The sequence below is a fragment of the Lynx rufus genome, unplaced genomic scaffold (genome assembly GCF_022079265.1).
Source record: "Lynx rufus isolate CCGP_SWC_20201006 ecotype Redwood Valley unplaced genomic scaffold, mLynRuf1.p SCAF_9, whole genome shotgun sequence".
Classification (NCBI taxonomy): Eukaryota; Metazoa; Chordata; class Mammalia; order Carnivora; family Felidae; genus Lynx; species Lynx rufus.
This window is the reverse complement of record NW_025814897.1, coordinates 75,609,633-75,627,032: the sequence shown is the minus strand read 5'-3', so window position 1 is coordinate 75,627,032 and position 17,400 is coordinate 75,609,633. Positions and strand designations below refer to the sequence as shown.

Genomic DNA, 17,400 nt, shown 5'->3' with positions numbered 1-17,400 from the left:
TCTGGCTCAGAATAAAAGGGGGACAAGCTCAGCATCTAGGTTTCTGGCCAAACCGGGTCTGAGCTCATCAAGTCAGCAAGCAATTTCACTCCAAAAGCATACACTCCTTCCTGGAGGCGCCTGGAAGGATCTTCCTGCCTCTGTCTCTCTACTCCACAAGGTTGATAAAGAGCTAGTCTTTGCTCCTGTCATATCACTCATGCTTCGTCTTCTGTCTCGATTTCCCTCTACCTGCCTTTCCTGTCTGGTGAATGCCTATTTATCCTGTAAAGCCCAGGGGTTAATGCCACTGCCTCTGTAAAGCCCCCTGACCGCCTCAGAGAGCTAATCACTGCCCTTCTTTGGGCACTACTGTGCACGTACTGCTCAGCTCTTGAACATACCATTAGCACAACTCTCCTACTAATTGAAATTAAAGTTCATTCTGTACGACTGACACTATGCCTGGCATACAGGATGTGCCCAGCAAACGTTTGCTGAACTAAATAGGATATGCCTCATCCCCAGACCTTCTCTGTGATAGGAGGATGGGCTCGGGGCCAGGTGTTGTCAAAACTCCTAAGGATAAAGGCCATCCTTCCTCACAGGACGGGTTTACAGACAGTCATGACAGGTGGAGTGTGTGCTGGGGAGGGGTTCAAGGGATCTTGAACATCACCCAGCTTAGGGTGAGGCCCAAGCTCACAGGATTCCAACAGGTTTCCAAGAGCAAACAGATGGGCCCAACCTTCTGGAACACAGAGGGGGTAGGAGGGCCTAGTCCAGGGGAAGTGCTCCAAACCAGCAGTGTCTCCATGGGGATCTACTCTGGAACCAAGCTCTCTGTGGTCCTCTAACAAGCAGGCTGGGGCAGGGCATGGACTGCTGCGATGTTTCAAGGGCAGGTACCTAAACCCTCACGGGGTTCCAAACCCTGCTTTAGTCACTGGAAAAGGGCGGAGAAGTACCTATGGGGCTTTCCAACCGCTGATGGTTCTCATCAGAGGAGGAGCCTCGGGGCACTCAATAGTCTTCAAAAGGAAAACAAAAAGCATTACAACTGCATTATTTCTTTACACAGTATAATGCTTTTCTAGTTAATTATGCAGGTGGTTAGAAGTGTGGGCAGTGGGGAGTAGCAGAAAATACCAGGTCTCTGAAACTGACGTGAGTAGCTTAGTCACTCCTACGTGGGCCTCCCTTTTCCCACGTGGAACTTCAATCTCTCTGGGCCTTAGTTTCCTCATCTGTAGACGATGGGGATAGTACGATTATTGATTTCAAAAAGTTGCTGAGGGAATTAAAAAAAGATATACAACATGTACACAACACTTAGCTCAGTGACTGATACATGGTGGGTTCTCCACAAATGGCTTCTATTCCTATAATTTAACAGTATGTCGAGTGAGGTTTCCTGTAACCCTCAAATTGTAAATAAGGCCCATTTGAGGATAAAAGTCTCTAAGTACCCTTGCTTTGTAAGTTTAAGGAGCTGACAAAAGTTGGGGCCAGTTACCTTCCCACAAGACTGCATGAGTCCAGAATCAGTCTTACTACCAAACACCATGATCATCGCCCAACCCCAAGAGTCAGTGTAAGAAGATCTCGAGGACTCCTGCCATGTTTCCGTGCTGCCACATGGCATGCATTAATGTCCTGGCAGATGTTCTCAAGAACGTTAACAATGCTGAAGAGAGAGGCAGATGCCAGGTTCTTATTGCACCATGCTCCAAAGTCATCGTCCAGCTGACAAACACGGTTGATGATGAAGCACGGTTGCGTTGGCCAATTTCAAATCGTTGATGATCACAGAGCCGGAGAAATGGCTGTGAACCTCACACGCAGGTTAAACAAGAGTGGAGTGATCGGCCCCAAATTGGATGTGCAACTTAAAGATCTAGAAAAATGGCGGAATAATCTGCTTCTGTCCCACCAGTTTGGTTTCATGATACTGACCATCTCACCAGGCAGCATGGACCAGGAAGAAGCAAGATGAAAATACAGGAGGGAAAATCCTGGGATTCTTTTTCTAAGGATGTAATATATATGTGCAAATAAAATGCCTCGATGGACAAACAAAAACAAAAAAACAACAACAAAAACAAAAACCCCAAGATCCAGATGAGAAAGTATCACAGAGTGGGGGAGGGTTGTAATGTCTGATGATCACAGAGACCGGTCATTTCCTCCCCTCACCAAAGAACAAGAAGGTGGGGTCCCTGTGCTCCTTGAAGACAAAGGAGGCACCAAGAAAATCACTCCAAGTCGGGTGCTGCATTCCGGTCCCCAATTGGACATCTACTCAGCACAGACTTGGCAGACCTGCCTCTTGGCCACAAAGTTGGGGATGAAAGAGTTGGGAGAGAAAGTGTATGGTGGGGGCTTCCAGGTGACAGAAAGACGGTTCCACCTACTGCAAGTGGAAGATGGTGTCCACGCCTTCCTGCCGGTTCTACAGTGCAGAATACAGGGATGATGAGACTGAGGTCTACGGTCTCACTGAGACCACCTTAGGTGGGGACAATGAAGGCCTGAATCAGGCGGATGGAACATAAATGCCACCCATTGAGAGTGAGCCAGAATTGCCGGGCAAATCTCAACAAAGGCTCCTAATGTCCTGGGAGCAGCAGGGGATCAAGTCCATGGTTAGTGGGGCATGCAGAGATTCCCACGTGGGGACAGTGGCAATTATGGCCACCCAAGAAAATGGCAGCAACTTCAGCAGAATTCTGCCTGCTCTCTCTGTCCCATCCTGGAGGCTCAGGCGAAGGAAGGAGGGGAGGCAAAGAAGTCATTAGGCCCTCATCACTCTTCAATCTTCTAAACCCACTTGCCCTGGGGCACAGGGGTGAAAAAAGAGCTTTGAGTCTGAAATTAAAGTTTAGAAACAAACAAAAGAGTCATAAGCACTGACATAAAACTGTTCTAATAACTAACCATGACTGACAAGTTATGTATTCTGGCCAAGACATCAGCAAGTGAGTCTCGACAGCAGGAAAGATGGGGGGGGGGGGGGCTCGACATCACACAGCTGGGGGCGGTTACTAAAACACCATGAACCCACTTCACAGGTATGCCCCAATGACTGATACCTCCGCACACGGGTTACACTGTGCTCTTCTAGGCTCAGAGACCCCCAAGGGTCACAAACTAACGTGGACAAGGCGGGGGCAGAGTATCTGTATGATACTCAGCCTCTGTGGGCTGCACATTATCTTCTGACGTTCCAGCCTACAAAGTTCTAAATCTTTTCTGATTTCTTTCACCTGTACACAACATGCCTAGACTTTACCCATCTGCTGTCTCAAAGGACACCATGAATAGGAGTTCTGAAATCACACAGACCTGGGCTCACACCCTGTCTTCCGCTCACTAGCTACAGGCCTTGAGGTTGTCACCTGCAACCTCTTTAAGCCAAGGTTTCCCCAAGGTTTCCCAGTTCAGTTGTGAATGCTGGAGCTGCTGCATCGAAAAGCCTTGGGAGCACAGGCTTTGGGAGCACCTGCTTACTCAGCAAGTATGTGAAATAGATAATCTATGCCTGAAGGTATAAAGAGGATGGTGCAGAGGGACAAACAAGGCAGCAGGACAAGGCAGAGATAGATGGCCGGCTGTCACCTCCAGGCCACGGGAGACAGAGTCCACCCCCTCCCCCACTGCCTCGAGCCCTTTCTGCCGAGCAGGACTCTCAAACTCCCTGCTGATGCTCTGCCGGTGGGCAGAGGCCCGGGGTCCAACTCCTTCCACAAACTATGAAGAGTGTGTCCCAGACACCCGCCAGCTAGCACAAGAACTCTGAACCAGAAGGAAGTGATATTCCTTGGAAAGGCAATTTGCATCTCTGTACTTACCCATGGAAACACCACACCAACACCAACACCCCCACGCCCCGGCAACTTGTGTCGCAAAGCCCAGACTCATTCAGCCCGGAGCTCCTCCCCATAGAGGAGAGCTCATTCCCCAGGGAGAAGGAACCCTCCAACCACCCCACCCCTGCCAGAGCTGGGATTGGGGCTGACCACCCAGCAGCAGCAATGGAGACCTCTGGAAGGAGTGTGTCCATCCCTGACCTGGGGCAGGCCCAGCATAGGAGAGGTCGCGTTCAGAAACGACGAGCCCACGAGGCTCCAAGAGTAGCCACCCGGCCCCAATACCGGAAGAGACTACAGTTCCAACAGCCGGGAAAACCAAGGTTGCACCGCAGGGCAAAGACAAGGAACGGGCCCCAAACAGATCACGCTGGCAAACTTACCTGCTCCACTGGGCTGCTTCCTTCCTCACTGCCCGCCCCCCTCCCCACCGTGACCACCGGAGTCGATGCTACCAGGCATCTTTTCAAACAGCAACCTTGCTAGGGAAAAGGTGGTGTCATCTGAAGCCCAAACTGCTTTACCTGTTCTGGGAAAACTGGAGGCAGGTGCAGCCTAAGGAGTTTGGGAGGATGCCGGGGCCTGTGGCAGCTTCTGAGCTGGCAGCTGCTTGTATTTACAAACAGGAGAGAGCAAAAGATTCCAGGGCGAGATGTTGCCTGAGGCGGCTGAGAATTCGGACCAGCCATCTCCAGACCGATACCTAATTGAATAGCAAACCACCAGCACAAGCTAATGTGCTAATTAGCCACCCAATTGGAGTTAATTAAAAACTAATCGGGATGTCAAAACGTAGCATCTCATTAATGCATCACGTGTTTGGGGTTTGGTTTTCTCTGAGCTAGGAAAAGTGCTGCTGCTGCTTCTAATAAAAGTCAGAGATAAGGATTGGGCGTTTTTCCCTGGGAACTGTACAACTTAAATATGTGCTGTGGCTAAGTGTTCTCTCTCCCACAGATAAGGCCTGGCTTGATAATTAACTGAATTGCTAGCCGGGTGAATCGGATCAGTATTGTTTGATTAAGCCCTTCTCCAGAGAAGCAGCTCCACCGCTGGTACCCGCTCGGTGTGGCAGACACGGCCAGCATGGTGGGCTCTACGTTCCTGGAGTGATTCGGGATGTGTCAAAAAGCTGGCATCCTCCGGTCTAGACAAGCATTGAGCTGCCCTAAAACCAATAGGAAAACAAAAGCAGAAGAGCCCACAAGCACCCCTGGGCTGAGCTGTATTCAAGGCATCAGTAAGTAACAGGTGGGCGCTTCTAACGATGAGAAGGCAGCTTTAGAACCAGCGCTCTGACTCACCTTCTGCAGACAGCCCCTGGATGTTTATTCCCTTAGCTGCCAGGAAATTCAAGCAGGCATCTATGTTTTCAATCTAGGGGGAAAAAAAAGAACGACATACACTCAATCAACGTTCAGCCTTCTCCAGAGCCATCTTTTATCAGGAACAAAGGGCTATGTCAGAGAGAGGGTTCATGGTGCATTTGCAAAGATTCACAACAAGCAAAAACGACTCGGAAACGGCAGATGAATGGACGGACGGAGGGACGGGTGCGGGTCAGGACTCTTTGTCTGTACTTGCACAGGAAAAAGTTACCTAATATCCCAACCACACAGCTCCAGAAGTCGAGGCCCTGGCTTGCTCAGGGCTGCCAAAAATAACCAGGGTGGAATGAGTCCCTAGGTTCACCACTGTCACTACAGCTATCCTGAAAATTTGAGCAGCTGCCAGAAAAACGGAGTGGGGACGAAGGGGGATACCGGACCCACCCGTCCACCAGCAGCTGGGAGGAATTTCCAGCATGGAGGCGGCACACCGTCAAATGGGAAAACAGTGAACGGGAGTTTCGGCAGGGCCCTGGGCTGCGTTTACTCACAAAATTCTCAGGACGGCAGGCACTGCAGATGACGAGGGAGGGCTGTGACAGAACAAGCCCCTCTGTCCTTTGTGTTTTCTGTGACAAGAAGGAACCCACCTGCCACAGTCTGGGAGGCCTCCCAGGCCTGGCAGGGCTGATGCCACGGCCAAGGGCAAGCTAACATCCAGCTCTCGGGAAAGAACAATTAGGTCATTCCCAAAGGTCTGATTTGACTTCAGTTGTCAGGGCTAATGATTTTTTAGTCTACAGGAAAATGTTCAGGCTCGATTAACGTCAATGGTGACCATAAATAAAAGAAACTGCTTTTGGCTTGGCACAAGGATCTTTGAACTAACTGCAGTTTGCAATCCACAATGGAGAGCCTCCTCACCACAGCACACCACCCCCCCCGCCCCCCCCGACTTCCTGGGCTCTATCAGCATTCTTATGAACTCAAATAGGTGTTTAACCCATAAAGTGGATCTCAAATAAATGACCATCTTTCACAGTGTACCTGTGACCACTCCCCCCACCCCCAAGTGGTATTCCGAAGGCTATTTCACCAGGCACAGAGCTAAGCGTCTACAGTGTAAGAGATCTCACGAGTAGAGTAGGGCTCCAAGGCAGTCTTCCCGAAATGCATGTCTGGCATCTTCTTTCTCTGCTCCTCGTCTGCAGACCTTCCGAGCACTCCATTAAGCTATGGGCCACCTGAATAAAACTGCCCTGGTTTTACAGACTCCAGTACACCCGGAGCCTGAGATTGCTCTATCCTTTTTTTTTTTTTTTTTAAGTTTATTTATTTTGAGAGCGAGTGAAGCAGGGGAGGCGCAGAGAGAGAGAAGGAGAAAGAAAATCCCAAGCCGGCTTCATACTGTCAGCACAGAGCTCCATGCAGGGCTCAATCTCACGAACCAGGAGGAGATCATGGCCTGAGCCAAAATCAAGAATTGGATGGTTAACAGACTGAGCCACCCACACACCCCCAACCTTGCAGTTTTTAGCACAGGTTCCCAACTCCCTCCCAGCCTCCAGCTCTCCCTCAAAGATCCTCATCTGGGAGGTGTTTTATCTCCAGGCAAAGGGGCAAAATGCAATTTCCTGCAAACTAAGTCAACGCTGATGCTATGAGCAAGGCCTGCTGCCACTACTTCTTATCAAGGCGAGTGCAAAGGGGGGTTGCTTTTAACTCTTCCTTCCTTCCACATCAGAGTGACGGCAGTGACAACCAGGTGCTACCATCTTAGAGGGAAGAGGAAGGGGAAAGAAGGAAGAGAATGGCCAGGAGGGCCCCGTGGAAGGTGTTCTGAAGGCATCTGCTTACATTTGTAACTAATGAAAATTCTCTCTCTGAATGCTCTTTCCCCATTACAAAACCCTGCTTTTGCTAAAAATAACCATCGGTCCTTAATTCCTCAAGTGTACACAAAGGTAATCTACCAAAACCACACCAGAGGATCTGTTGCCCCCACAAAGAAGCACGGATATTTAAATCATGATAGAACTATAAAATTCTTCTACCCTTTTTTTCTTTGAATAATCCTACCCTACTTTCTTCAGTAGATCTTGCACATGGTGGACTAGTGAGGCTTTGGCAATTAGGTCCCCACAAAAAACGAGAAAAAGAGAAAGCTGGCCACTCCTGAATCTGTTAATGTAAAATCAAAAATAGTACCCTTGGTATTTATCCTGGCAAGCACAGGTGCGCAGGCATGGGCAGGTTAAGGTTTTCAAGAACAGTGCAGCACAGTGACATTGATTAAAAAGACAAAAAAAAAGACACCCACCAACATATTCAAGAAAAGCACCGCTCTCCTAGAACACTGTAATTCTATAGAAATTCCCTTCCAAAGGGCATAAAGCACATTTACTTGTCACATTCACGGAGCAATTCAACACATTTATCACTTAAAGTACATGGTCATTTCTTCCTGCAAGGCTAACACTTGGTTCATTTCGATTTGGCCATCTACTGGGCTTTCTTTTAATTTAAGTTCTAGTAAAGGAATGAAGAAGTTTAAATAGGTTACCTAGACTACTTTTTCCTCCTGTTACTTTTGAAAATCCCTATCATGCTTTCAAAGATTTCATAATTTAGATCAGTTCTCTACAGGGCAGGGAGAGTGGGAGAGAAGGGGCCACAGTTTCGCCATCCCCAGGGGGCATCTGCCTACATTCTGTTATCACGATGTGGGGGTGCCACTGGTGTCTAGCGGGTTAGGCCAAGGAGGTTACTAAACATCCTACAATGCACAGGACTGTCCCCCATAACAGGAAATCCTACCCAAAATGTCAATAGTGCTAGGGATGAGAAACCTGCATTATAGGATTTTCGCCATTCAATCAATATAATTAATTGTGTAGATGTCTGCTCTGTTCCAGGCACTGTGCCCGATTCTTCTCACCATGTTGGTGCAGAGTCCTCCTCCCTGTCCAGAAGCCCACATTTACATAACCCTTCTCTTTAGGGTCCAGAGGGCCAACCGACACACCCCCCAACTCACATCCATCTCCGGGAGAATCAGAGCATATGAACAAAGGAAGCACCAGGATCTTCATTAGGCGAAGAGAGAAGGCTTAAGGTCATCAAGAATGCTTTCTCCTAAAGAGGAGATAGAACAGGGAGCAATATTTGGATGGCTGGGTTGCACTCCTGGAATATGTTAAAACTAAAAATAAGAACTCGGGTCATCATTTAAAAGACGATTCATAAGCTCATCAAGCGCCTTGAATTTGTTCCCCCTCCACTATGATTTCTCTGCTCACAGAAGGAGTTCAAAAAACATTCCTCAAGCCTCAAATCCACTCTTTAATAATGTTCTGTTAAGGTTAAAAATCACTCCTGACAAGGCTGCTGAGACCCACGCTCTTTTCATCTGCACCCCAGGAAGAGAGCAGGGCTGGGAAGCAGAATAGGGTCAGATGTGCATTCCAACCTCCTGGCTTCACTTGGAAGGAGATCAGAAGGGGAGAATGTTTCTTTGATCCAGCCTCTCTTGTGATTAAAATGCACCTTAAGGTTTTCTTCCAGTACCATACAGGTAAACAATTCATTCTCCTGCCCTGTTGAAACTGTAAAATGCCACCACACCAGGTAAGGGGCATATCCCGGGCACTCATAGCACAAGGGTGTCCACATGCCCATCTTTAATGAGGCTCATGGCTCATGTGCAATCCAGACCTGCAGTGTGAGAGGCAGATCTGGTTAAAGTTGGGATACAGAGTGATGGGAAAGGCTCTTAACCAGCAAAGTATGTAAATACAACCCAAGTTGTTCATTAACACATAACAGCCAATATAAACTACTTTCCAAAATTAGCCAAAAAAAAAATCTTTGCAAAGCCGGACATTCCAATGTTGCTGAGCAGGAGTGGAAAGCTGCACTTCACACCGGGTGAGAAGGCTGTCATAGTTGCTACCGTAGAAATGGGTCCAGGAGCTCTGAGATGGAGTTCCTGGAGTTTGGAGCATCAGCTGGGGTGGAGCGGGGAAGCCCAGAAGTGGGACCACAATGTTACTTGGAGACCCTGGGAGCAGAAAGGGGCTGGATAAGGCACGTGTGGAGCAAAGGGAAAAAACAAGACTAAGATGCATTTCCCAGGCCTCCCTTTGTTTGGGGCCACACAGGGCCTCCACCATGTGCATCTGTGAAGATCTGGGAGAGAAAGGCTGCCATGGAGGCTCTCTTGCCGTCTCGGCTGGTATCTCCATCCCAAAGGTGAATCGTTTCTCAACCACCTTGGAACTGGAGACATGCAAGGCAACTTCCATGCACTGTGTCTGTTGTGGTCTTTGTTTCCCACTTCCAAGAGCACATCTCCACCCAGGCCAGCCAGAGAGCAAGGAAAGTCAAAACAAATGCCAAACAACTGGAAAGACAAGGGGGAGGGACAGAAGGCAAATGGAAAACTTTGCAATTCAACCACGATTAAGGCTGGACTGGGTCTCATGATAAAGTGAAATATGCAAAGCTCGAAAGAACTGCTGTAGATCTCCTTGGTAGCTTAGAGACTGATCAAATACCATCTGTTGTGGCAGTTGTCATGGCAGCATTTTTCTCTGAATACCAGTGTAGCTGAGTGCAAAGCGCATGAAAATGATTAATGCAAACGAAGACCATCTCTATGGGCACCACCACGGCCAAGGGGAGGATGGGCTCCAGGCATACAGGTAAATGGGGCACTAGTTTTCAGGAGTTAAGAGTGTCTCATCAGGCCCCTCAGAGATCTCCATCCTGGGAAGAGAGGCAAACAGCAGCTGCACTCAAGTCAGGCACGGTTACAGCCATTTTCTAGAAGTCATGAAATACCTAAAGCCTAGGCAATGGAAGATCCAGACTACAGACAAGGTTGAGTAAGAACCTTCAGGTTCTGGGGACTTTAAAAGCACAGTGCAGCTTCTTCATGAGCCCCATACATCCGCTCAGACAGCTTCCTTCCAGAAGTGTGACCCTCACACCTGGCACTGCTACTTGTCATTCATTAATCCATTCCTTGACCCATATTCACTGAGCACCTACTGGATGTCAGGCAATGTGCGGTACTGCGTATACAGTGGTGAATAATCCCTGACCTCAAAAGAACCTAAAGTTTAGTGTAGGGCACTGGGCCACTAAGTCAATGCACAAGTAAGTATAGACAACATCTATCATGTACAGAAGACCGGATCTAGCCAGGGGCATGGTAGGTAGGTAAAAATTTCTCAAGGAAGAGACAGCATGTAGGTTCAGAGACAGGACTTTTTGTTGGTCTATTCACTGATGTCGCCCCAGGCACCCAGAACAGTGAGGACCCCATTGCAGATATTCAGGACGATTTTGTTGACTGATGGGAAATTTGAGCGGAGACCTGAGTTAGCTGGACACAGAGTGGGGAGAAAAACCACACTACACCTAGTGAATCTAAGACTCAAAAGCTTCCAGGCAGGATGCAGCATACCACGTTCTGGCAACCAAAAGGGAGCTGACATGGCTGGCAGCCAGGTGGCAGAGGACAAGAGCTAAGAGACAGGACACTGAGCAAGAGCAGAGGGCTGGCCACATGGGGCCACATTCAAGAGCTGACAGGACAGAGAAGGCAGAGGTCCTCCTAGGTGTTAGGGAAGCCTTGAACCATGTCACCTCCCCAACCATTACCAGGGCAACAGCAGCCAGACCAAGCCCTTCTGATCTGAAAGCTTGAGGATGGGCTATTTTGTGTCAGGGATGGCTCAAGCAGCATCCTTGATGTGGGGGCTCCAGTGACATCTGGGCTGGGCATGGAGACAGGGAAGGATGGGAAGGGAAGGTCAGCATCTGTGGTCACGTGTCCTAGGAAGGTCTGCTTCCTATCCAACAGGTCTCCGTGCCTTTCTGACACTCCCTCCTCTGCCCCTTTCCAAAAATAAAAATAGAAAAGAGGAAGAAAAAAAAAAAAAAAAAGAAATCCAACCGTGAAACCAAATCAAAAAGCAAAATGAACTTTGGGGAAACACTCTCCTAAATGCCCATCTCATCTGTGATGTCTCTTGCCTCTGTTCCTAGGCCGTGGCCTGATGCAGGATCTGTCCAGCTGAACTTTTTTTTTTTTTTTTTTGGACACCTCCATCAGTGTTGGAGCCCAGCATCATCCCATGATCACAAGGCTCGTGGGCCACAAGGCTCGTGGGTCCTGGAGACACAATCCCGTGAGACAGAGCTGGTGGGGCCTAGACATTATAGTTTTCATTTTAGGAGACCCCAGAAATGGGAGTCATGTATGGTGGTACTTCGAATTATCTCAGGTGGAGAGATATTCAAGAGCATCTCCCCTTGTGAGTGCCACAAGCTGCGGCTAGCTTAGCTGATGCAAGAAGCCATCCTAGCCCAGTAGCACGAGGGGCTCCACGTCCTGTGTCCCAGCTTTGGCCATTCATACCAGCTCTCGCTTTCTTGGTGCCTTTCAAACAGCTGAAGAATGTGGGACTTGGGAGCTGGATGGGGCTTTGGTTCCTAGGTCTGTTCTTGCTAGTGCTTTGCCCAGCTCCTTCCTTTAATTTGGCAATGTTACCACCTTATCGTATATGATATTTATAACTTCAGCTGAGATGTTGTCAAGAATTCCTTAAAAAAAAAAAACTTTATAGGAGTCTCTCTGCTGTTAAGGCACATGGCTAAGTCCATATGGATACAAAAAATCCTTTCAAGGAGAAACAATCGAAAACAAGAATCTCAAATTCCTCCAGTGATTATCTTTTTCCACTTTGCTTCCAAATGCTTAGACTATTTCATTTTCCTATTACACTCTGACTTCTCGATTTTTCCCTCGAGACAAAGAGAAATCTGGAAAGGGAGGTATAGCTCAAATTCTAGAAAGCAGTCCTTACTCTGGAGGCTCCCATAAAAAACGCTTACACCTGAGCTCTGTAGGGATGAGGGGGAAAAGTCCTCTGGGCATCGGCATGGTCAGAAAGGCGCACAGATGCCCCTGGGTGCGTTTATCTAGCACGCCATTGCCAACACCATTTTCCCTGCTCCGGTTTCAGAGGAATGTGGCCTAACTTCCTAATACTCCCCAAAGGGAGGAGCCTAAGCTCCCCCAAGTTCGGAGCTGGACCCAAATGCTAGAGGGAAGTGATTAGGGCTAAGGAGTGGCATTCAGGGATGTATCCCAGGTTTTTGAGTCAGACAAACCTGGCCTCAAATCCTGATTCTGCCCCTGATCTCCACTAAGTTACCTCCATGGTCTGATCTGTGGAATGAGCATTATAACACCCATTGCACAGGGTGGTGGAGGATATATACGTGGTGCTTCCTAAGTGCCCCATAACTAGCAGTTTTTGTTACAGTGTTGTCATTTTTGACAGGACATCCCTGTACTATACTTCTAAGGCTATGACATGCCCATGGCTATGTGTAGAGCTGGCCCCTGGCAAAGCAGAGAGTTCGACAAGCTTATTACCTGGGCTGCCTTCCGTTTGCTCCTGACTTTCCCCTCAAGCCCAGACGGAGACTCTGGGTCCTCTCTATCACCTGATGTCGGGCCTAGGTCTCAGCAAGCCCACTCTTAAAAAGACAGCGGTAAACTAATTCACAACAGGGCAGAGGGATTGCTGGCGTCTTCCCATGGGTTACGTCTCCCACGGGTACCTGTATCCCATCACAATTATTAGAGGACCGTAATCTGTTGGAAGAATACAGACTCTGGGCTTCTCCCCGCTGGATTCTGGCTGTCTCAGACTACCCTCAAGACCCTAGCAAAATTACTAACTGCTTCAAGCTTCAAATTCCTCCTCGAGAACATGGGAAGGTGGGTAACTATCTCAACAGAGATGCTGAGGCATAGATAGGCTGACCTCGACCAAGGGTCTGGAAGTTCATATAGTCAGAGCTTCAAAAGACTCTTTCTTCATACCCTTCCGTAATGGCAGAATATTATAGATCACTGGCCATCTCCTGAAAGTAAGGGATCACTCAGGAGTTGTGAGATGCCCTGAAGCTCGCTAAAGTGCATGATGCTAGTATGGCCTCTCTACGAGTGGGTTCCTTGTAGCTAGAATCCATTTTGACCCTGTTAGAATTAGTACTTCCCGTCCCGAAAGATTTCTGGTCAAAGTCTCCTTTATCCTTTACTAAGTGACATAAAAAAACCCTAAGACAGCAGACCAATAGTTCCGTTAAGAAGGAGCAAGTACTTTTCACAGAAAACCCTGGCTTTTCCTACAGAGAAGGAGACAAACCCAGAGGCCAACCTAAACAAGAAAATCCTGCTTTCTGGACCCCAAATGTGTGGCTGCCTCTTGAACCAACAGAGAAGAGTGTTACTGTGGATACTTGCTAGAGAATTCTACCCAGGAGCTAACTAAAACTTGGTCGCCTCATTCATTCCTTGATGAATAACGACTATACTCTCTTGCAGCCTCTGCTCTAGAGGAAGGGGAAACAGAAGTGACAAGCCAGCGTGGTCCTTCCTCACGTAGCAAACACAGAGCACACAAGAGCAGACTCCCCACTCAACAAAGGTCGCCAACGAGGTAAGGGTTAGCTTACACTTATCAGCTCACCAACTCAAAAGCCTGACACTGACTCACTGTGCTCTTTTTAGCCTGGTTCTTTCTGTAGCTTTGTCATATTTACATCCTGTAACCCATAAACCACCACAAGGTCTTCAAGAGACTGAGTATAAACGCAATAGAAAACAAAACAACAGATCTTTGACATACCCCACAAGGGCAGCAAACCCTCCACTTTGGCAATACCACTAGAACAGATCATTTTACCCACAAAGCAAATACGTAGAAAGGAACAGGGTAACGGGAATCATTTGCAGATGAAGGCCAAGAGTTAAACTTGCTCCCCGGTTTGGTGGCCAGTTCCCTCGTAGCAGCCTCTGAATGCAGTTTTGTGCTTCAGCCGATTTACCATCATCTGTAGCTATGGTCCTCCCAGGCTGCCCATGAACGGTCTGTCTGTGGACGTCAACCCTGCAATTCCAAGGATAACCGGCACACAAGTGCAAAACACCCTGGCAGCATCACTAACCTGGAAAGCAAAGCCAAGCAGAATGCCTCAATACTCAATCCTGTAAGACTCTGCCCTCCCACTGGTGACGGCTGGCATGAAGGCACCTGCTGTCATCCTGTGCCTGTACATATCACCCTGCAGTGTTCATTTCTGCAGGAGATGGAATTCAAAAATTGCCCTTCCCTTTCCACTCCAATTCCAGATACTACTAGCAATTAGTGGGTCATTATTATATGCCAGGCACACTATTAGCACCTTTCATATATAGGACGTCAATCTTTTTTTTTTTTTTTTTTTTTTTTTAAGTTCAAAGAGCTGTTAGCAGGTATGGCTATGGAGCAGAGCCTGAATTCTAGACCACTGGTGATGATTAATATAGAATTTGGGAGATCTTGCAAGTAGTACACAAAATATACCAAGAAACTAGATGTGACGGATCTGAGCAAAGAGCTACATGACAACCCATCAGAAAACATAGGATATCAAAAGTAATTAAGAACATTATTAATAATGAAAATAATCCTCAACTCTGTTTCCTGCCACAGGCAGCATGTCGGAGGCACGAATTCCACTGGAAGAGGAGAACAAGCTAGACCAGGAAGGTCTCTATTTCAGGATATCCTTGAGCTTTCCAAGGCTATAAGATATCTAATGCACCTGGGAAGAAATAGTGACAATTTTTAACGTGTCATATAATGCTAATCTCTGTTACTATTTCTGTCCTTGTCAAGTATTCAGTCGAGCAAGGTTGCAATTTTTTGGAGGTAAAAATGGTTAAATATTGGCCACTTAATAAAATGTAATTTTACCTATATTATTAGGAAGACAGCCTCCTCCTAAAGGTGAAATTTAAGCTGTTGGGTCGCCATAAAAATGGAGCGCTTGAGAGCTATTCATAAATAAACTATCAGTACATCTTAAACTCAGAATAAAATCTCTGCAAGTCTCTGTGAAAGAGGTCTCACAAGACAGAGGGGGAAAAAAATCAAGTCAAAAGAAATGCCCCATCCTCAGGCTAACCCTTAAAAGGCCTTCTGTTTTAGTTAGGGCTTCCTCTGTAAGATTCCCACAGAGAACCAGAATAGGCCCCAGGAAAGGCTTTAATTCCGAGTTGGTTTCCCCTCAAAACCTCCCAGAAAAGGTAACTAGTCATCCTTCACAATAGTGAAGAGAATCCTGATCGCATGTTCTCTGTCTTCCTGCTCCTTCAGGGCAAAGTGTGAGAATGAGGGGATTTTGTCACCTGCTCCCATCCCTTCCATAGGAAAAGCTCCCGTCCAAATGTCATCTACACGGTAACTGGAGCCATTACTAAGAGGAAGTTTTACCTTCCGAGAGAGGAATTAGGGATTTCACGGGACCAGAGGGGAAGTCTGGATTTCTCAGCTCCTTGGCTATTTTGGGGCAAGGTCCTTGATTTCCCCGAGTCCCAGTTTTCTTTTCAGAAAAATGGGGATAATTATCCCTTTCTTGAAAGCCTTACAGAGGCCTTCCAAGAAACTAATATTTACACTCTTAGAAAACACAAAACACTGGGATAAATTCTTTTCCATACATTATTATTTCAGTTCATTTTCACCACTAGATGAGGTAGCTACTATTGCCATTTTCCAGATGGGGAAATGGAGGCACAAGGGGCTTAAGTGCCTTCCTAAAACTGCGGTCATTAAACGGCAGAGTTAGAATTTGAACACTTAATGGAAAGGGATCTAAGAGGCCCTCTACAAACACGGAATATTAACAACCAAATGGCAGGAGCTTTACTATCGCTCTTGACCACTCCAGTCACCTTCCCTACCCTGGGACTCCAGCTGACCAGGAGACCAGGCAGGCAATCAATCCCTTTGAATGAAATCTCATCTTCACATCAAAAGGACGAAGGACACTTCACAGAGGAAGGAGCTGACTTTTCCCATATTCTTTTCTACGTGTTTTGCAGGAGACATTTATGTTTTTATACTGATGGAAATCTTTAGGAGCAGAAATTAATACAACATAAGCATTTATGAGCATCATTTTGAAGTACAAATGCTCTCCCAACAGGGCTCTTTCAAACCACCATATGCCAGTGCTTAGGATCCCTGAGCAAGTTCATGATACTTGTAAGAACAGGACAATTTGGGGGTCACAAACCTCAAATGTGTGCAGGGAGCAAACAGGTAACAAATAACAAAAGCTGGTTTTATGACAATAGAGAATGGTGGGGCGTAGGACAAATGCAGCCCCTAACTATCTAAAAGGGGCAGCTGCTACCCAGTTTTAGCCAACTTGGGCCTAGGGAGTGCCAACCCAGCACTGGCAGATCATCTTATCTTTTCTTTAAAAACAAGAAAAAAAGAAAAAGCTAGAAGATCAATTTTTATGAAGTACATGGATTTTCAACTAATAGCATCTATTTGGTTTTTATTTTTGTTGCAAAAGGCCTTCTCGGGGCACTGGGTGACTCGGTTAAGCGTGCATCTCTTGATTTTGGTTTAGATCATGATCTCACGGTTTGTGGATTTAAGCCCTGTGTTGGGCTGAGCATGGAGCCTGCTTGGGATGGGCTCTGTCCCACCTCTGTTTGTGCTTTCTCTCTCAAAATAAACAAACATTTAAAAAATAAATAAAAGGTCTTCTGGGGCCTGACCTCAGATTGGCATCCATCCACCTCCCTTTGCTGAAGTGAGCACACCTACTGACCGGCTCCCAACATGCAAATGTCATAGGCTAACTGTGCTTTAACAGAATGCAAACAGGAATTCTTTGCTAAGCTCTGCTTCATGGAAAAATTTAAAAACAAAAAACAAAAAACAAACACATACAAAAACAGTCTTTTGACATGATGCTGAAAGAGAAGAACTCCACAAAGACATATGCAGGGAGGTGGATCCAACCATGAGGCCCAGATGGCTGTTATATAAACCACAGTCTACATGGTTATAAATTACCATCCGATTTCCCTCTCAGCTCAAAAAGATGTGTAGCTATTCTTCCTTCACTTACCCTCATATTTGCTAAGTTCTTCAACCTTACCGAGCACCATGTTTGCCACTCATAGTGCCTCAGTCCTAAGGCTGTGCTGAGAATTTCTTAAGTAAATATTCACAAAGCATCTACCAGTGCCAGGTGATGGGGACAGGTGGACAGATGCAACAGTGCCCTCAAAGAAGTTAATGTCTACTTGGACATTGGCAGTAGAGTACAATGCGCTAAAGGATTATTGCTTCAAT

The 17,400-nt window shown here is 47.1% G+C and overlaps 1 protein-coding gene across 3 annotated transcripts in view; it reads right to left on the bottom strand.

The window, feature by feature from the left end:
- The window catches only part of NAV2 (neuron navigator 2), a 399,317-nt gene that overhangs the window by 230,846 nt on the left and 151,071 nt on the right, over nt 1-17,400 (bottom strand). For all 3 annotated transcript variants that reach the window (XM_047071097.1, XM_047071099.1, XM_047071098.1), the window contains exon 4: nt 5,153-5,225. In XM_047071097.1, coding sequence (XP_046927053.1) covers nt 5,153-5,225 — 73 coding nt within the window. The remainder of the gene's footprint in view (nt 1-5,152; nt 5,226-17,400) is intronic.